The sequence below is a fragment of the Vulpes lagopus genome, chromosome 15, assembly GCF_018345385.1.
Source record: "Vulpes lagopus strain Blue_001 chromosome 15, ASM1834538v1, whole genome shotgun sequence".
Taxonomy (NCBI): Eukaryota; Metazoa; Chordata; class Mammalia; order Carnivora; family Canidae; genus Vulpes; species Vulpes lagopus.
In genome coordinates, this window is record NC_054838.1 from 33,792,017 (window position 1) to 33,813,226 (window position 21,210).

The following is a 21,210-nucleotide window of genomic DNA, read 5'->3' on the forward strand; positions in this document are numbered from 1 at the left end:
AATTAGAGAAGAATTAAAAAGATTCATGGAAACTAATGAAAATGAAGATACAACAGTTCAAAATCTTTGGGATACAGCAAAAGCAGTCCTGAGGGGGAAATACATCACAATACAAGCATCCATCCAAAAACTGGAAACTCAAATACAAAAGCTAACCTTGCACCTAAAGGAGCTGGAGAAGGAACAGCAAATAAAACCTTCACCTAGCAGAAGAAGAGAGTTAAAGATTCAAGCAGAACTCAATGAAATAGAGACCAGAAGAACTGTGGAACAGATCAACAAAACCAGGAGTTGGTTCTTTGAAAGAATTAGTAAGATAGATGAACCATTAGCCAGCCTAATTAAAAAGAAGAGAGAAAAGACTCAAATTAATAAAATCATGAACGAGGGATCCCTGGGTGGCGCAGCGGTTTGGCGCCTGCCTTTGGCCCAGGGCGCGATCCTGGAGACCCGGGATCGAATCCCACATCGGGCTCCCGGTGCATGGAGCTTGCTTCTCCCTCTGTCTATGTCTCTGCCTCTCTCTCTCTCTCTCTGTGACTATCATAAATAAATAAATAAAAATTAAAAAATAAAATAAAAAAAATAAAATCATGAACGAGAAAGGAGAGATCACCACCAATACTAAGGAAATACAAACGATTTAAAAACATATTACGAGCAGCTATATGCCAATAAATTAGGCAATCTAGAAGAAACGGACCCATTTCTGGAAAACCACAAACTACCAAAACTGGAACAGGAAGAAAATAGAAAACCTGGACAGGCTGATAACCAGGGAGGAAACTGAAGTAGTCATCAAAAACCTCCCAAGACACAAAAGTCCAGGGCCGGATGGCTTCTCAGGGGAATTTTATCAAACGTTTAAAGAAGAAATCATACCTATTCTACTAAAGCTGTTCCGAAAGATAGAATGCAATGATGCCCTCAGGCTCCCAGGGCATCATCGGAATACTTCCAAACTCGTTCTATGAGGTCAGCATCACCTTAATTCCAAAACCAGACAAAGACCCCACCAAAAAGGAGAATTATAGACCAATATCTCTGATGAACACAGATGCAAAAATTCTCAACAAGATACTAGCCAATAGGATCCAACAGTACATTACGAAGATTATTCACCATGACCAAGTGGGATTTATTCCTGGAATGCAAGGCTGGTTCAACACTCGTAAAGCAATCAATGTGATAGATCATATCAACAAGAGAAAACACAGGAACCATATGATCCTCTCAATAGATGCTGAGGCAGCATTTGACAAAATACAGCATCCATTCCTGATCAAAACTCTGAAGAGTGAGGGATAGAGGGAACATTCCTCAGCATCTTAAAAGCCATCTATGAAAAGCCCACAGCAAATATCATTCTCAATGGGGAAACACTGGGAGCCTTTCCCCTAAGATCAGGAACACAAAAGGGAGGTCCACTCTCACCACTGCTATTCAACATAGTATTAGAAGTCCTAGCCTCGGCATTCAGGCAACCTAAAGAAATCAAAGGCATTCAAATTAGCAAAGAATTAGTCAAACTCTCCTTCTTCACAGATGACATGATACTGTACATAGAAAACCCAAAAGACTCCACCCCAAGATTGCTAGAACTCATATAGCAATTTGGCAGTGTGGCAGGATACAAAATCAATGCCCAGAAATCAGTGGCATTTCTATACACTAACAATGAGACTGAAGAAAGAGAAATTAAGGAGTCAATCCCATTTACAATTGCACCCAAAAGCATAAGATACCTAGGAATAAACCTAACCAAAGAGGTAAAGGATCTATACCCTAAAAACTACAGAACACTTCTGAGAGAAATTGAGGACGACTCAAAGAGATGGAAAACTATTCCATGCTCATGGATTGGAAGAATTAATATTGTGAAAATGTCAATGTTACCCAAGGCAATTTACACATTTAATGCAATCCCTATCAAAATACCATGGACTTTTTTCAGAGAGTTGGAACAAATCATCTTAAGATTTGTGTGCAATCAGAAAAGACCCCGAATAGCCAGGGGAATATTAAAAAAGAACCATAGCTGGGGGCATCACAATGCCAGATTTCAGGTTGTAATACAAAGCTGTGGTCATCAAGACAGTGTGGTACTGGCAAAAAAAACAGACACATAGATCAATGGAACAGAATAGAGAATCCAGAAGCGGACCCTCAACTTTATGGTCAACTAATATTTGACAAAGCAGGAAAGACTATCCATTGGAAAAAAGACAGTCTCTTCAATAAACGGTGCAGGGAAAGTTGGACATCCACATGCAGAATAATGAAACTAGACCATTCTCTTACATCATACACAAAAATAAACTCAAAATGGATGAAAGATCTAAATGTGAGACAAGAGTCCATCAAAATCCTAGGGGAGAACACAGGCAACACCCTTTTTGAACTTGGTCACAGTAACTTCTTGCAAGATACATCCATGAAGGCAAGAGAAACAAAAGCAAAAAATGAATTATTGGGACTTAGATAAAAAGCTTCTGCACAGCAAAAGAAACAGTCAACAAAACTAAAAGACAACCTGCAGAATGGGAGAAGATATTTGCAAATGACCTATCAGATAAAGGGCTAGTATCCAAGATCTATAAAGAACTTATTAAACTCAACAGCAAAGAAACAAACCAATAATGGAATGGGCAAAAGACATGAACAGAAATTTCACTAAAGACGACACAGACATGGCCAACAAGCACATGAGAAAATGCTCCGCATCACTGGCCATCAGGGAAAAATACAAATCAAAACCACAATCAGATACCACCTCACACCAGTGAGAATGGTGAAAATTAACAAGACAGGAAACAACAAATGTTGGAGAGGATGTGGAGAAAGGGGAACCCTCTTGCACTGTTGGTGGAAATGTGAACTGGTGCAGTCACTCTGGAAAACTGTGTGGAGGTTCCTCAAAGAGTTAAAAATAGATCTGCCCTATGACCCAGCAATTGCACTGCTGGGGATTTACCCCAAAGATACAGATGCAGTGAAACGCTGGAACACCTGTACCCCAATGTTTATAGCAGCAATGTCCACAAAGGCCAAACTGTGGAAGGAGCCTCGGTGTCCATCGACAGATGAATGGATAAAGACATGGTCTATGTATACAATGGAATATTACTCAGCCATTAGAAACAACAAATACCCCCCATTTGCTTCAACTTGGATAGAACTGGAGGGTATTATGCTGAGTGAAATAAGTCAATCAGAGAAGGATAAACATTATATGGTCTCATTCATTTGGGGAATATAAAAATTAATGAAAGGGAATAAAGAGAAAGGAGAGAAAATGAGTGAAAATATCAGTGAGGGTGACAAAATATGAGAGACACCTAACTCTGGGAAATGAACAAGGGGTAGTGGAAAGGGAGGTGGGCTGGAGGTTGGGGTGACTGGGTGATGGGCACTGAGGGGGGCAGTCGGCGGGATGAGCACTGGGTGTTATGCTATATGTTGGCAAATTGAACTACAATAAAACGAAAAAAAAAAAAAGAATTTACATGGTATGTTGCCAATGATAAAATCCAAAGTTTCAAATAAAAATTAACCTTTTGGAAAAAAAATTCCAAATAAGACAATACTAAATCGTTTATTACTAAATATAGGACAGAAATGGAATGCAGAAAAAAAAATTATAGAAGGTTTGTGAAGAAGACATTTTTCTTTTCTTTTTTTTTGGTGAAAAGGGAATTTTAATGTGTGGTTAAACTGTTTAAAATAAGTTTTTATTATTTAAAAATTAGTCTTACTATGAAAAGTAAGCCAGTGCAAAATTAGAATTTAGTTTTCCAGTAAAGGGACAAAGTTTTCTTGGACTTTTGGTCTGCTTTTGATAAGACTGTAAAAGTTCCTTTCTCTTCTAAATATTAAGCTTCATAATAATATGTTATTTTATTTAGGCAAGTGCTTTAAAATCTTATTTGATATTTTTGGGGTGCCTAACTGGCTTAGTCAGTTAAGCATTCCACTCTTGATTTTGGCTCAGGCCATGATCTTAAGGTTATGGAATTGAGCCCCAAGTCCAGCTCTGTGCTCAGCAAAGTGTCTGCTTGAAGATTCTCTCTCTCCCCCCCTCGGCCCCTCCCTCCATGCTTGCACATGCATATTCCCTAAAATAAATAATGTTTAAAAGTCGTTTTTGGTATTTTCGAAAATTTTCCAAATCAGACTCTAAATGAAGTCTTTTTGGGGATCCCTGGGTGGCTCAGTGGTTTGGTACCTGCCTTTGGCCCAGGGTGCGATCCTGGAGTCCCGGGATCGAGTCCCGTGTGGGGCTCCCGGCATGGAGCCTGCTTCTCCCTCTGCCTGTGTCTCTGCCTCTTTCTCTCTCTATGTCTATTATGAATAAATAAATAAAATCTTCAAAAATAAATAAATAAATAAATAAATAAAGTCTTTTTGACCTGGCATATTCCAAAAGATTTGTTAAACAATTTGTTAAATTGTTAAACCATATTCCAAAAGATTTTGCATAAACCAAAAGATTTGTTAGGTTTGTTTGATATGCAAATTACATGGAAAGCACTGTCAAATACTTAATACTAAGCCTTCATTATATTTGTAAAATTGGGGATCCCTGGGTGGCGCAGCGGTTTGGCGCCTGTCTTTGGCCCAGGGCGCGATCCTGGAGACCCGGGATCGAATCCCACATCAGGCTCCCGGCGCATGGAGCCTGCTTCTCCCTCTGCCTGTGTCTCTGCCTCTCTCTCTTTCTCTCTGTATGACTATCATAAATAAATAAAATAAAAAATTAAAAAATTATATTTGTAAAATTGTGGCACACATGGACAAAGTCCATTCTACTTCTGCAAAAATAGCACCTAACTGCCAGACTTTTGCCATCCTAACATCCTTATAACATGGTAACAGTGTATTCCTGAATTAAGAAAAATTAAGATGGGCAAATAATGGTTGTAAACGGAATAAACAGAGGGGTGTATGGGCAGCCCAAGACAGCAGCTTGGTTCCTCCTAGCTCCCTGACAAAACCCCATTTTCTGTTTTTTGTGTACTTTCACTCACCACAGTACGTTCAAGATGACTCAAATTATCAGTAAGCATTGGTGTGAAGACTTATGTAAAACTATATAAATAGACTACCAGCAAGGTCTGACCTGTTTTGTCCATAATCCTGGAAAAATTGCTTTTGTTTGCTCTCAGAGGCTTCAGACTGCCTTCTGCATCCTCTGAATACCAGCAGCCAGATTTCATTCACCCACCACTTAGTATGGGTTATCAGTGTCCTTGTTATTGTGTGTTTTCTGGATGGGTAAAAGCCTTTCCCTGCTGCAACGCTGATGCCCTCACAGTAAAAAACAAAACAAAACTCTTAAAAAAAATGTGTCTCTCACTTGGGGTGTACTTTCCACTACCTCTAATGATCAAAGCACTCATATTGTTGGGACAGATCATAGGAGTTATAGCACAAAACTTACAAGCTTCTTGGAATTTTATTAGTATACAACATTCTGCAGATTCCTATTGTCTCATGCTGGTATGACCAGCTATAGTAAATCTCCCTCTAATGTTTTATGGTCAAGCCTGTTATCAACAGATTAGAGAAGTCTTCCTGGATCCTAATTCAAAGGAATATGTCAGTTATGGTCTAGAGCCTACTGACAGGTTATCCTAGAATATCATCAGAAGAAGGAAGCCTTTGAGGCCTGTGGAAAGGAACTTTACCAAGTACTCCAGACCACTAACAATGCTGCAAAATTAAAAGATGCTAGAGACCTCAAAATGTAATTTCTAAGGAGGAGAAGTAGCTGACATTTTTTCCTTTTCTCTGGTATTGGCCAGCAAAAATAATGTACCTCCTAATACAGTTGCTAAGGGGTGGTAACCTCTTTTGTTTTGGGCTAAGAAAAACATGCGTGCCCCTAACTTTTCACAAGCAAAATGACATTTCATTGGTCGACTCCTTTGAATTTACATTATTGAGTTAAAAAGGATCTACCACTGGGGAACCTGGGTGGCTGGTTTAGTTGAGCATCTGACTTGATTTCAGCTTGGGTCATGATCTTGGGGTTGTGGGACTGGGCCTTGTGTCAGGCTCCATGCTCATTGCAGGGTGTGCTTGTTTCTTTCCCTCTGCTCGTCTCCTCCCTCATTCTCTAATAAATAAAATCTTAAAAAAAAAAAAAAAGGATGCCTTGTGATTCAGGATTTACCCCTTTAGGCAGATCCCTATTCCCGGTTTATGGATAAATGTAAATGAGCCTATGATCAAGAACAACTCCTTAATTCAGAAATTATTATAAAATCTGCTAAAGCAATAGAGCCCAACAAAGATCCTTAATTCTGTAGCCAAACTTGTCCTTGATAATAGAATAGCTATTGATTATCTTCTAGCTGAGTAAGGAGGTGTCTATGCTGTGGCCAACACCATCTTCAGTGCCTGGATATAACACTTCTGGGGAAGTTAAAACTCAATTACATAAGAACAAGCCACTTAGCTTAAAAAGGCGACTCATTTAAAAAAAAAAAAAAAAAAAAAGGCAACTCATTCCACTGGTTCTTTCTTTGACCTACTTGATTTTTATTGGTTTGGGTCTAGGGACCATGGCTCTAAAGTATACTCCAAATATTGGAAATTATCCTTTTATAGTACACATAATAATTTCCCTGGGGTATTATATTCTCTCAAAAGCTTTAAAATGTATGTTTGCAGTTGCTAACCACTTGGCAAATGATCTGAGACTGGAAAATGTATGATACAAGCAAACAAAAAATAACCAACTTAAAGAATGTGAACTAGAAGACATGACCTGTGAATATCACAGAGGTTAAATAAAAATGTCATGAACTATGGATTCACAAAGAAGAGCAACAAAAACTGTGGGAACTTGAGAGCAGTGGCTGAGAGTGGTGCCAATCCTAAAATCTGATCACTTCTCTAAATTGAGTTCAGAGTCTGATCAACATGGAGGAATTGTTAAAGAAGCAAATAACAACAAAAAACACCCCCACAGGCCCCAAATGGTGTCAATTGGACTGAGTTCCCAAAATGGGACTTAATACCTAATTCAAATGCAGTTTCTACATCTCCCAGAAATAGTGGTGAGGAATTTTTGGATCAGTGCCAATGAATGAGTCAGGCCTGTGGGCTCACTTTAACCCCTAAGAAAAGATGAGGTAATCCGTGTAAGACACCTTGCTTTTCCTTTAAAGGAAAGCAGCCTCGGCCTGAAATAATCCTTATCTTTTGCTAGTAATTTTCTTGCCCCACTCTCCTATATAAAAACCTTTCATTTTATACAGCTCTTTGGAGCTCTCCCTCTACTTGTTTGATTGGATGCTGCTCAATTCATAAACTTTAATAAAGTCAATTAGATCTTTAAAATTTACTTACTTGAATTTTTATTATTTAACTAGATCTATGCCCCTATGTTTACTGCACTATTTTACAAAAGCCAAGATGTGAAAGCAAATGAAATGTCCATCAACATTTGGGATATGTGAATGGGATAAAGATGTAGTACATATATTTATTTACATATATATATATGTGTGTGTGTGTGTGTGTGTGTGTGTATACATATATATATATGAAATGATGTAAGTGGTAAGAAAAACGGTATCTTACCATTTGTGACAACATGGATGGACATAGAGGATATTGTGCTTAGTGAATAAGTCAGAGAAACAAAACACCATATGGGGAATCTAGAAAATTTAGAAAGGAACAAAGTAAACAGAAATAGACTCATAAATATAGACGACTGGCTGTTACCAGAGGGCAGGGGATGGGAGGTGATGAGGAATAGAAGAAGAAAAATGTTCATCTTTGGCCCTGAAGGCTGATCTATAACCTGCAGTTTTGATAAAGATCAACTATGTGCCGGTTGATACATCCTTAAAGGTCTCATGACTGCCTGTATAACTCACTGATAGTTAATAGTAAACCAAATGAATGATAAACACTAGAGAAGTCTTACAAAGGTAGTTTTAAGAGTAGAAATTCAAAGACATTTATGATCTAATACTCCCTCTCTGTCCCCTCTCCCTTAAGTACTAAGCATATAACCACCAGCTTTGTACAGTAAAAAGTGCAGCCCTTTGTGCCCACAGGTCCTGCTCCTTTGTTACTTAAATAAGTTTACTAAGTTGCACCATACAACATCTCAGGAATTTTCTGTTGGTCCTTGTGCTCAACAACCCTGGAAGGGGTAAGGGGTGGGATGGGCAAAATGGATGAAGGGGAATGTGTATTAATTAGCATCGTGTGGTGACAGATGGTAGGTACTAGCTACACTTGTGGGGAGCATAGCATACTGTATAGAGAAGTTGAATCACTATCATGTACACCTAATGTAACACTATATTTCAACTATACTCAAATAAAAAAATCCCATCATAATATAAAAAAGTATTTTTACTGGTACAAGAGACATCCCTGACTCTACTGCCTTCCCTAACAACCCACATCTATGTTCTGGGGAGGTGGTTCATTTTCTTTTACGCAGTTTTGCTTGGAATACTCATGAGAACTAGTTCAGAAATCATACAGAAGTAGTTTCTAAGGGATATCAGTACAACTCCCCCAAAATGTCATTATAAAGGAGCTCTAAGACATTAACTATAACGTTATTCAAATCTTTAATAAAAATGTTATTTTATTACCAAGACTACATAGAAAGAAGTTGAATATGTAATTATAGATTTCTCATGAAATATGAACTTGAGAATAAGGAATTGTACTGTGGCCCCAACTGCCTCTTTTTATTTCCCTTTCTTCCTTTAAATATAGTCTGTAACTCAAAAAGCCTAGCAGCCCAGGTGGCTCAGCAGTTTAGTGCCTGCCTTCAGCCCAGGGCATGATCCTGGAGACCTGGGACTGAGTCCCACATTGGGCTTCCTGCATGGAGCCTGCTTCTCCCTCTGCCTGTGTCTCTGCTTCTCTCTGTGTGTCTCTCTCATGAATAAATACAATCTAAAAAAAAAAAAAAAAAGCCTACAAAACAGCACAGGTGTCCATCTTCAAGTACTATTTGAAAAATATAGGGATCCCTGGGTGGCGCAGCGGTTTGGCGCCTGCCTTTGGCCCAGGGCGGGATCCTGGAGACCCGGGATCGAGTCCCACGTCGGGCTCCCGGTGCATGGAGCCTGCTTCTCCCTCTGCCTGTGTCTCTGCCTCTCTCTCTCTCTCTCTCTCTGTGTGACTATCATAAATAATAAAAAATAAAAAAAATAAAATAAATTATAAGAAAAATATAATCCACTATCAACTAGTCAAATCTATTGTGTTATCTTTTTAACTATTGTGAAGAAAATGAATATAACTCAGTTTTTACATGAAATGAGAACATAACTGAGTTCTTGGATTGAGCAGACTTGACATAAAATAGTATTTCTGAAGTGATCAAGTACAAATTTTGTATGCCTGATGGCCCTAAGCCTCAAAGCCATCTTTCATGACATCTTTGTGCCTTAGTCTATGCTAGAGGTGGAGTCAGCAATTGGATTAGGCTCCATGATCTTAATTTCATATACTAGTAATAAAACACCAAAATTTAACATTTTGAGTGTAGGTTTAAATTGTCTTGCCAGTATAAAAATTCTGCAAACCAGGGATCCCTGGGTGGCGCAGCGGTTTGGCGCCTGCCTTTGGCCCAGGGCGCGATCCTGGAGACCCGGGATCGAATCCCACGTTGGGCTCCCGGTGCATGGAGCCTGCTTCTCCCTCTGCCTGTGTCTCTGCCTCTCTCTCTATCTCTCTGTGACTATCATAAATAAATAAAAATTTAAAAAAAAATGTTATAAAAATTCTGCAAACCAGTTTTAATTCACTGATTTTAAGTAAACTTAAAAATCTGATTTAAGAATAGATTACTTTAGGGACACCTGGGGCTCAGAGGTTGAGCGTCTGATTTCAGCTCAGGGCGTGATCCCAGTCTGGGATCGAGTCCCACATCGGGCTCCCTGCAAGGAGCTTGCTTCTCCCTCTGCCTATATCTCTGCCTCTCTCTGTGTGTCTCTCATGAATAAATAAACAAAAAATTAAACAAAAATAGATTACTTTATTAAAAATGTCAATAGCTAAGACTTTCAGGGAAGATGTCAGAGTAGGAGGACCCTAAATTCTCCTCGTCCCACGAATATCAATGCAAATAACCCAGAAAATGACCCAAAGATTGGCAGAACAAACTCCACAAGTAAATGTAGAGAAGAGGCCCCATAGAAGAGGGGAGAAAAGGCAGAGGTTGTAGGGAACTGAATCCCATGGGTCCCCTGCCATAGGAAGGGAGCTGCGGGCAGAGAGAGAGAGAGGTAAAAAAACAGACTAGAAGGTCCACAACAAAACACACAGTAATTAAAATGACAAAAAATAGTGATAGAGAAGGAATTTTAAAAACAGCAAGAGAAGACAGTTACATACAAGGGAAACTCCATAAGGCTATCTGTGGGTTTTACAGCAGAAACTCTGTAGGCCAGAAGAGAGTGGCATGACTGATATTCAAAGTGCTGAAAGAAAAAAAATATGCATCTACGAATACTCTATCTAGCAAGAGTATCATTCAGAATAGGAGAGATACAGAGTTTCTTGGACAAACAAAAACTAAAGGAGTTCATGACCACTTAACTAGCCCTACAAGAATTAATAAAGGAAACTATATGAAAAAAAAAAAGGGGGAACTATATGAGTTGACCAAAAAGACCATACGTGAGAGTATGAAAAAAGCAAGAAACACAAAAGCAGTAAAAATAAGTAAAAGTCAGTCAAAGGAATCACAAAATAAAAGGATGTAAAATATAACATCATATACCTAATATGTGTGGGGGTGGGTAGTAAAAATTGGGTCCAAACTTAAGTAACCACAAACTTCATATAGACTGGTGTATGGACAAGGTGTTATATACCAACCTAATGGTAAACACAAATCAAAAACCAGTAATAGATGTGCAGAGAATAAAGAAGAGAAAGGAATCCAAGTTTATCACTAAAGAAAGCCAGCAAACTGTGAAATACAAGGGTGAGAGAAAAACTACAAAAACAACCATGAAACAAGTAACAAAATGGCAATAAAAATATCTACCAATAATCACTTAAAATGTAAATATAGTAGGGGGCATCTGGGTGGTAAGATCGGTTGAGTGCCTGAGTACTGGTTTTGGCTCAGGTTGTGATCTCAGGGTTGTAAGATTGAGCCCTGCATCAGGCTCCATGCTCAGTGTGAAGTATGCTTGAGTATTTTCTCCCTCCACCCCTCCTGCTCCTGCTCTCTTTCTAAAATAAATAAATCTTAAAATAAATACATAAAGGCAACCCGGGTGGCTCAGCGGTTTAGCACCACCTTCAGCCCAGGGTGTGATCCTGGAGACCCCGGATGGAGTCCCACGTCAGGCTCTCCGTATGGAGCCTGCTTCTCTCTCTGTCTCTCTCATGAATAAATAAAATCTTAAAAATAAATACATAAATAGATACATAAATACATAAAATAAATAAAATAAATGTTAATAAACTGATCGTCCCAATCAAAAGACACAAGGTGACAGAGTGGATAAAAAAAACTTATTTTTTTTAACTTATCTATATGCTGCCCATAAGAGACTCCTTTCAGACCTAAAAACACCTAGACTCAAAGTGAGGGGACAGAGAAACATTTACCATGCAAATGGATGTCAAAAGAAAGCTGCAGTAGTAACATTTATGTTAGACCAAATAGACTTTCAAAGATGGTAAGAGACAAAGAAGAACACTGTATCATAATAAAGGGGACAATCCAAGAAGAAGATATAATAATCGTAAATACTTATTCACCCAAATAGATAAAACAGTTAAAACAAACATGTAGGACCTAATCAATAGTAATTAAACAAAGTAGGGGACTTTAACACCCCACTCTTTAGATACTGACTTTTCTAAAGGGTTTTGCTTTTTTTCTTTGGACCCTCTGTAGAGAATAAGATAAAGCTGTGTTTAGGAGGTTGAGTGGGTAGTTGGAGATGCAGTATAAAAAAGATCATCAGGGCAGCCCCGGTGGCGCAGCGGTTTAGCACTGCCTGCAGCCCAGGGCGTGATCCTGGAGACCCGGGATCAAGTCCCATGTCGGGCTCCCTGCATTGAGCCCACTTCTCCCTCTGCCAGTGTCTCTGCCTGTCTCTCTCTCTCTGAATGAACAAATAATAAATCTTAAAAAAAAAAAAAAAAAAAAAAAGATCATCTGATGAAACTGTCAGAACTGGTAATAATGAAAATATTACCTGTTGAGCTCGAGTGACCATCTCCTTGTAGATACTATCCAGGCTGACATTTGATAATGTGGTTAATGCTGATACAATTGTTTCTGCTTGTGCTTTGTCAAATCCTGTATATAGAAAATATGTATTTACACTTTTTAAAAAATGCATATCCACAGCAACATAAACAGCTAGGATAACTTTCTTCATCAAAATGGCAATGCATTGTTATTTATATTTAAAATTTCACTTTTTCAGCCAAGAAACTTTATTATTGCCTAAAATTTGCCCATTTTTCTATAAGATTACCGAATTTTTTAATTCTATGAACTCTTCGTATATTAAAGCAATAGACTGTCATGTATGTTCCCAATATTTTTAACTTTATGAATGATACCCTTTGATATACAAATTGAAGTATTTCATTAGTCACTTCTGTCAGTCTCCTCTGCTTTTGAGTTTTATGTTTTGCTTCCTCAATCTAAAAGTCTTAAAATAGTCTGTATTCTAGTGTTTTTAGTAGCTTTTCGCTTTTTTTTTTTTTTTAACATTTGACTTTTAATCAATCTGGAACTTATTTTTCAGTACACGTATCTTACCTATTTTTTCAAATGGCTAGTCATGTATCCTATCAATTTGTTAAACAGCCCTTCCTTTCCCTAATCTGTAGTGCCTTCTTTATTGTTTGCTAAAAGTATCTGTATCTGTCTATCTGAATGCCATTCTATTCATCAACTTTTCTATTCCTGTACTATCACATAATTTAAATTACTGTTTTGATATCTGGTAATCTTTTGTGTTCTTTTTCTTTTTTGCTATTCTTAAACAGTCCTTGAACTTCCATGTGAACTTTATTATCAGCCTAGAGACTAGTTTTTCTTTTCTACATGATTGAAATCATACATGTAATTTTATATAAAGTTTTTTTTCACTTAATCTTGAATATTTCTCACATTAGTAAGTATTCTTCAAGCAACACCAAATTTATGACTGTAGAATATTCCCCTGTATGGATTGCACTTGTATTTAAAGGGACTCTTAATTGTTCATAATAATATTATCTTCACTAGGTAATTTACTATGACTGTCGTTAATATTCCTCTTTCAAGAGGTATTTGTTTCTCACCATGAGTTTCCAAATCCTGAACCAGTGCATGGGTATCAAAAGTTAATTTCCTTTGTTCTAAAGGAGTTATGTCCACTCGCCTCATATCATATCCTTCCTTGGTTGTGGTGGTGACGAAGTCTAAAAAGGAAAACATATTTTTTCCTTTTAGTAATCAACACAAGTATTACCCTTTACCTTCTAAAGCATTTCTTCTATTTACCATACAGTTCCAGCTCTTAGCAATTCTGTAATTTCAAGGAAGAAAACAGATTCCTCTGAGCAGCCCACCATTTTATCTGAAAAGTTCTAACATTATTCTGTACATGGCAAACATTCAGTAAATGTTCTTTCTTTTTCTTTCTTTCTTTCTTTCTTTCTTTCTTTCTTTCTTTCTTTCTTTTCTTTCTTTCTTTTCTTTCTTTTCTTTCTTTCTTTTAGTATTCAGATATGCTAAGAGTCAGTAAAAGTTGTAATATACATCAAAGGTTTTGGATATCACTGCCAGATCTCTCATTACTAGAAAAGTAGAAACCACTCAACTCTCCCAGGGGCTCAGAAGTCTTTCATAGAGCTACGGTAATTATTTATACCTACATCCCTATATAAAGTAGCTTTTTTTTTTTTTTTAAGATTTTATTTATTTGAAAGAGAAAACAAGAGACAGCATGAGCAGGGGGAGGGGGAGGGTCAGAGGGAGAGGGAGAAACAGATTCTCCACTGAGCAGGGAGCCCAACATGGGGCTCTGACATGGGGCTTGATCCCAGGACCCTAGGATCATGACCTGAGCCAAAGGCATACACTTAACCAACTAAGCCACCCAGGTGCCCCTGAAGTAGCGTTTTGAATGCCCACTCTCTTACATATCCATTTTATTTCCATCATAGTTCTCAGCTCTAATCTGACATTGGTTTGTCTCTCTGAACCAGAATGTAAGCTCCATTTTTCATCACTGTGCCTTCAGTACCTAGAATGGTGCTTGACAAATAACTGGCTACGATATTTTATTGTTGAAACAATCAATGAATGTGATTTTAAATCCTGGAATAAAGGGGCACCTGGGTGGCTCAGTGGTTGAGCATCTGCCTTTGGCTCGAGTCATGATCCTGGGGTCCTGGGATCGAGTCCCGCATCGGGCTCCCCAGAGGGAAACTGTTTCTCCCTCTGCATATATCTCTGCCTCTCTGTATCTCTTATGAATAAATAAATACGACCTTTAAAAAAAAATCCTGGAGTATTTACTACTATCAACATAAAAGCCCTAGCAAATTGGCTCATTTTTGCAACAAATGTCCCGTTTCAATAAATTTCCAATTTTTAACATAAACAATAGTATGGTCCTTTTCCATATATTGTGATGAATTTCATTAAAACATATTCTCTTTCAGAAAGAACTCTGTCTACCTAGAACTTCATTACTATTACGTATTAAATAAAATAACAGCTAATTAGTATAACTATTAAACACTAGGTACTATACTTTTTTTTTTTTTTTTTAAAGATTTTATTTGAGAAAGCGCACAAACAGTTGGAGGAGAGGGAGAAGCAGACTCCCTATTGAGCAGGGAGCCTGACCCGGGCTTGATCCCAGGACCCCGGAATCATGACCTGAACTGAAGGCAAATGCTTAACAGACTGAGGCACCTAGGGTGCCCCATATACTAGATATTTTATATACTATGAAGGCAAGGTGGTATCATCCACCTTTTTAAGAAAAAACAAAACTTTCTTTCTAATCTAGAAAAGGTAAAGCATTTTACCTAAAGTCACAGAGTCATTGGCAGAAGCAGAATTCAGATTCAGATTTTCTGACTCCAATGTTCATGCTCTTTCTTATCTTAAACCACTTAAGATATCTAGACACTTAAAAGACACAGCTGCAACCTCAGATATTACTTTTCTGCTACGTAGTGGAGGGAAACTGTGATTCTTTCCTGTGTATTTTTTTTCAGCCAACAAATACTTGAGTGCCAGGCACAGGGGATGATGAGCAAAACCAGATATAACTGATATCTTCACTGACTTTGTGGACTAGTAGGCAGGAAAGAGATGTTTAAAAACAGTACCTAAATATAAACTCTAAAATGATGAAAAAGTAATGACCAGTCCTTTACATCAATTCAAATACTCAGATAAATTCTATTTAGAGATAATAGGGATAAGATGTAAAGGTGGATCAATATTGCGTGCGTGCGCGCGCGCGCGCGCACACACACACACATTAGCACAGTGGTCAGCAACCTTTTTGGCTTTGAGTGCCATCTAGAAGAGTTAAGTGATTAAGTGATGTGCCTTTGTGTGTCAATATTAGACCTGAGGAAGAGAAAAGAAAAAAATCAGAGGGAAAAAAAGGGGCAGATTTCAGTACTATTTCCAGTAACAATTGCATTCAGAATGATTTGTATCCATAGTTACTCATCCTTGAATAGAAGTTTAGTATTTTATTTGGGGTTTACTGCAGGGGAGGGGAATATTATTTATATAACATGATACCGCATTCACACCTATTATTTATTCTTAAAATTCTCATGTTATAGATGAGGAAAACAGGTTCAGAAATGCGAAATAACTGCCTGAAATCTCATGGTCTCTGAGCTATGCAGATGAGTGCTCAATTCCTCTTCCTTCCACAAAGGGAAGCTTCCTACTGATAATGGGAGATCATATAAATACCCAACACTGGCTACAAATCTCTGCAGGGTGCTCCTGTGGTCTCATGTCCCACCGTGCTCATTTTTGGCCCTCCACTCTCAAGGACTCTTAATTCTTTAATTCCCTTAATAACTTGAGAAAACTCTCTTTTTTTCTTGCTTGCTCATATTTATCCTTCAAAGTTCAGTTTCAATGTTTCCTCCACCAGAAAGCCTGCCTAAAAGTGCTGTGCTCTTTTAGGGCAGGTGTTTCTTGTTAGGGTTTCTCACAGTATCCTAGAACATTATTATTGTGCCACACCTCACAACTTACACATTTATAGGATGGCTAACTCTTCACCTTTCCTACTAGGTCAGGGATCAGATCAGCAAACCAGTGTGGTTTGCAATGCAGCCATGTTCATTTACTTATGAATGAAAACCATGAGAATTTTAAACAGTATCTACATATAAAGTCAAGTTCAAATGATGAAAAAGTAATGGCCAAATGATGAAAAAGTAATGGCCAGTCCTTTATACTTATGGTGCTTTCAAGCGACCATGACGAGAGTAGTTGCAAGTGACCATATGGCCCACAATGCCTAAAATACAACCTGGATTGTTACAGGAAAATTTTGCCAACCACTATATTAGATTATAAAGTCCCTGTGAGCAGGAACTACACCTGTTCTTGCTCATCATGGAATCCCCAATGCCTAATACAATTCCAGGTGCTCAGTAGGTACTTGCTGATTGATAAGAACTGTGTTAGGTGTTGTGGGTACAATGAAAAGCAAGGCTGTTGTTTTAAATCATGTGCCATCAAGGTATATCCATTAGGGAATACAGAGGAGAGACATTTGGCCCTCAATGAGAATAAAGGGGTAAAAATAGCTGTTTGGATGAAATCTTACCATTTGCAACAACGCGGATGGGACTAGAGGGTATTGCGCCAAGCAAAATAAGTCAATCAGAGAAAGACATGTGACTTCACTCATATGTGGAATTTAAGAAACAAAAGAGAGGGTCATAGGAGAAAGGAGGGAAAAAGTAAAATAAGATGAAATCAGAGAGGGAAACAAACCATAAGACTCTTAACTCTAGGAAACAAACTGAGGGTTGCCGGAGGGGAGGTGGGTGGGGGGATGGGGAACTGGGTGATGGGCATTAAGGAAGGCACCTGACGTAATGAGTACTGGGTGTTACATGCAACTGATGAATTCCTGAACTCTACCTGTGAACTAATAATACACTACATATTATTTGAATTTAAATAAAATATTTTTTAAAATGGCTATTTGGAAAAGATACCAATTATAGTAAATTTTAAAGAGGAGTTAATAAGACACGAGGAACAGGATGAGCAAAATTCACAAAGGCATGAGCTCCCTTTGCTACTTCTACCTTGGGCTCTATTTACTCTGGGGATGAGGAGGGTGTGGAGAATACAGAGTGATCTGTGAACATTCATTCCTTAGGTGTATTTGTATAGTTACGTAATCTTTGGCTAAATCCTTACAATCCTAAGAGGTAGGTGTCAACACCCTCCCCTACAGTAGGACTTTCAGAGTACTCTTCTTTGGAGGGAATAAGGAAATGGAATTTGATATCCACAGTAGAGCTTCATGAATAACTCATAAGCACTTTTAAGAGTAAGTCTTTGCAAGCATATTAATAGGTAGAGGAAAGGAAGTAACCAGAATCACTGTTTTTAGCTCAGGGTGGGATAACAGATCCTTAAAAGTTCCCAGAACTTCCACAACTGTACAAAACCCCAAACCCTCCTTTTCATACATACTATGTTGTGGTTTTCTTAAAGTGAGAAACAAACTCAGGGTTGAAAGGCTTAACCAGCATCACAAAGCTGTTAAATTGTATATCCTGAATTAGCACTCTAGTCTACCTTGCACCAAGCTGCCTCTTTGCCAGAAAAGGCCAGATTTTACTTTTGATTAACACATGTAAAATGCTGTCTCATTAAATCTAAGCCACAAGTTGTTTTTTTAAGCCACAAGTTTTATATTAATTTAGTGTTAACTTTAGAATTGTAACACTTCAGTGACATAGCTGGTTATTAATATAAATTTCTATATGCTGTTCTGTTGACATATGCTTTGCTAGGTACATCACAATTACCAAAATTAATAAATAACACAGAAATCCCTGGGCTCCACCCTTGAATGCTGACTCAGTAGTTCTGGAGTAGGGCTTAAAACTATGTATTTTTAAAAAGTACCCCCAGGGTTTCTATTTTGCTAAGTTTAGGAAACAGTAATGAAATAGGAATCCAACACTATTAAAACTTAGACAAATTGCTTCACCTTCCCATGCCTTCTCTTATTTATCTTTAAAAAAGAAATTGGACTAAATAACAGATCCTTCTGTGGGTACAGTTCAGGGTTTTCAAATTCCTTGATCACTGACATTATTAGGCAAGTTTAAAATACACAGCAAGCATTCAATTAACATTTGTTCAGTGATGATGGACACAAATCACATTAGGTGTAAAGAGGCACTTAAGATTTTTTCCAGGGTGCCCGGGTGGCTCAGCGGTTGGGCGTCTGTCTGCCTTCAGCTCCGGGTGGAATGCTGGAGTCCCAGGATCGAGTCCCCCATTGGGCTCCCTGCATGGAGCCTGCTTCTCCCTCTGCCTTTCTCTCTGCCTCTCTCTCTCTCTCTCTCTCTCTCTCTCTCTCTCTCTCTCATAAATAAATAAATAAATAAAATATTAAAAAAAAAAAAAAGACTTCTCCAAGAAAGTGAGATTCAAGCAGGGTAACTCAGCAAATATGTAAGACATCACTGTTTACTTATGAAGTGCTTTCTAGTACTTCAAAGTTCATTCTCCAAAACTGTTTAATATACTTTGCTTACATACTCAAATGAAAACACATTATCTCTCAACATTTACAAAGATAAGTTTGAGAATGGGGTGGTTTCCCAGGGTTAAAAAAAAAATGCTACCTCCTTTTTGTAAAGTCCATCATAAGGTGTATGCGGAGTAAACACCTAAAATATGTAACGAAGTATCTTGTGACATTCACTGGAAGCTCAACAGCACGGTCTAATAGGCGGCAGATCAGCTGCAATCTTCCTGAGTAAAATGAAGCAACTAGAATGGCACCACGTACAGTGGGCACTGGGTGGCTCACCTCACACAGCAATGAAGATTTAAGAAAGTGAACAGAGAATGCCAAGGTTAGTACGAAGTGCCTATTCTGTGGACAGCCTTAGTTTTTATAAAGGGGTGTGTGTGTGTGTGTGTGTGAGGGGAGATCTTGGAATTGTCCCTCAGCATAAAGTCAGACGTCCTTCAGGACACAATGCCAAGAGTTGCCAACAAGTTCGACACTTGCGGATTCCAGCAATTCACGTTCTGTTTTGAATGGCTGCTACATGATTGCAGACTACTAGAAATTACAACGAAAATAAAGCCAGCCTGACCGGAGATGTATGCTGTTGTCTACGAAAAACGTGGACTCGAGACAGCGCCCAAATACCACGACCCAAGTTCGAACAGGCCACGAAAGACACCACAACTCTCCGGACACAGATCGCCCCCGAGAGAGCTCCGAGGGGGCGGGGCCTCGTTAGACAGCCGGGAGCAAACGAGCTGAGAAAGCGGCTTGGGGGGCGCTCGCACTGTGGAGGCCTGGTCGGTACCCCAGGCTCTCAGAGGCTCGGTATCGGAACGGGAAGGCGGTCCTCTACTCGGCCCTCCCCCTTCCCGCCCCAAAGCCACCGGGCAAGACCCAGTGGCGGGGTCGCCAGCCACGGGCGGGGCCGGGAGGGGCGTGACCCTCTCGCCTAACCGCGCGGCCGAGCAAGCAGAAACCATTGGCTGTCTCCTCAGAGAGCGCTCAGGCATTGGTGACAAGTCGCCCTCGTCTCACCTCTCCGCAAGGCCGGCGAGAAAGGCCCGCAGGGGCTCCAAACCCGGCGGTCCCCACGACCCTCAGATCGCAGGAGCCACCGAACACAGCGACTCCACATCTCCTGCTTTCGCGCCGGCGGGAGGAGGCGAAAGGCTGGCGGAATCACGCTCAGGATTTCGGGCAAGGTAGTTCTGGCACCGCGAGGATGCTGGGAAGTGTAGTTTTCCGCCTGCCGCACAAGGCACCGCCAGCGCGGACTCCAACCGCCGTCCTGCAAAGATGGGCCTCTTCACAGACGGACCCACAGTCCAGGAGCATGGTTCACAGCGGCTCCGCTCCTCCCACCGCCCCTTCCCGACCGGCGCACGACGTTACCGCCCTAAGGAAGCGGGACCGCGTCTGAGAACCTTCTAGCAGCCGTTTCCTAGCAATGAGGTACAGCTCAACAGCAAGAGTTCCCTGAGAAAGCCAGCGGCCATCACGCGCGCCTGGCTGAGAGACGGAGTCACATCCTACCGCTCGGAAGCCTGGGACCTAAATCCTCGTCCGCGGAGCGTTCCGGGAGGTCGCGCAGAAACCTGGGAAATGTAGTCCAGAGAGGGCCTCATTCATGCTGTTTCACGACCTACTGCTTCGCCCTCTTGTGTACAGGAGGACGAACGTCGTCCCTGTCTCGGCGGAAACCATTTGTTGCCACAGTGGACCTGATTTTCACCACTTTGTTCCACCCAGTAAATACGCTGAAAACAACAACACACAGTAGTTGTGGGGTCCAGATATGCTAATATGTTCTTCGTAAATTCTAAAGTGGTCACAATCGTTAGGTTTTAGTGGCTTAATTATTCTCACAAGGATGTAAACAGTTGGCCCTGGATTGTTGTACCTGTTTGTTTTCAAAGCTTTGTGGGCAAGCTGCATAACAAGCACCCTTCTAAGCACGGAGGCACGTTAAAGGAACAGCACTTGGTTCCTGCCAGCAAGGGCTTTAACAGGCAATTTATGGAAAGGAAATATAAATGGCTATTAAAGATTGAAGGAAAAAAAAAAAAAAGAACAACTTAATCGCACCAGTTAAATGAAAGCAAACATAAAGAGCTACCAGCTTTACTTATTAAACTTAAAAAAAAAAAAAGAATTACTGATCCCAGCAAATATGTAATTAGATAGGGTCATTCACACTGCTGGCAAGAGTATACGCGCAATACGTTTGAAAATTAATAATATATATGAAATTTAAAAAGGCGAATAGCCAGAGGTTCCCTTCTAAAAATTTTATCCTAAGGAAAAAAAAAATCATATATGTAGCTAAGGTTTTTAAAAACTACAACCCATATGTTATTTATAACAGTAAAACATTAGAAACAATCTAAATATTCAATGTGATTTAACAACTTGCACTACTGTCCCAAATTGG

At 39.4% G+C, this 21,210-nt stretch overlaps 1 protein-coding gene across 3 annotated transcripts in view; it reads right to left on the minus strand.

Annotated features, from left to right (window-relative positions):
* The window catches only part of CCDC90B (coiled-coil domain containing 90B), a 51,555-nt gene extending 31,210 nt beyond the window's left edge, over positions 1–20,345 (minus strand). The window contains exons 1-3 of one of the 3 annotated variants that reach the window (XM_041730215.1): positions 19,815–20,345; positions 13,312–13,431; positions 12,210–12,313 (exon numbers count right to left, since the gene is read on the minus strand). In XM_041730215.1, the coding sequence (XP_041586149.1) occupies positions 12,210–12,313; positions 13,312–13,431; positions 19,815–19,914 (324 nt within the window). In that variant the 5' untranslated portion in view covers positions 19,915–20,345. Of the gene's footprint in view, positions 1–12,209; positions 12,314–13,311; positions 13,432–19,814 lie in introns of those variants that run through there. The other 2 variants (XM_041730214.1, XM_041730216.1) reach the window with 2 other exon arrangements.
* Between the last annotated feature and the right edge of the window lie 865 nt (positions 20,346–21,210).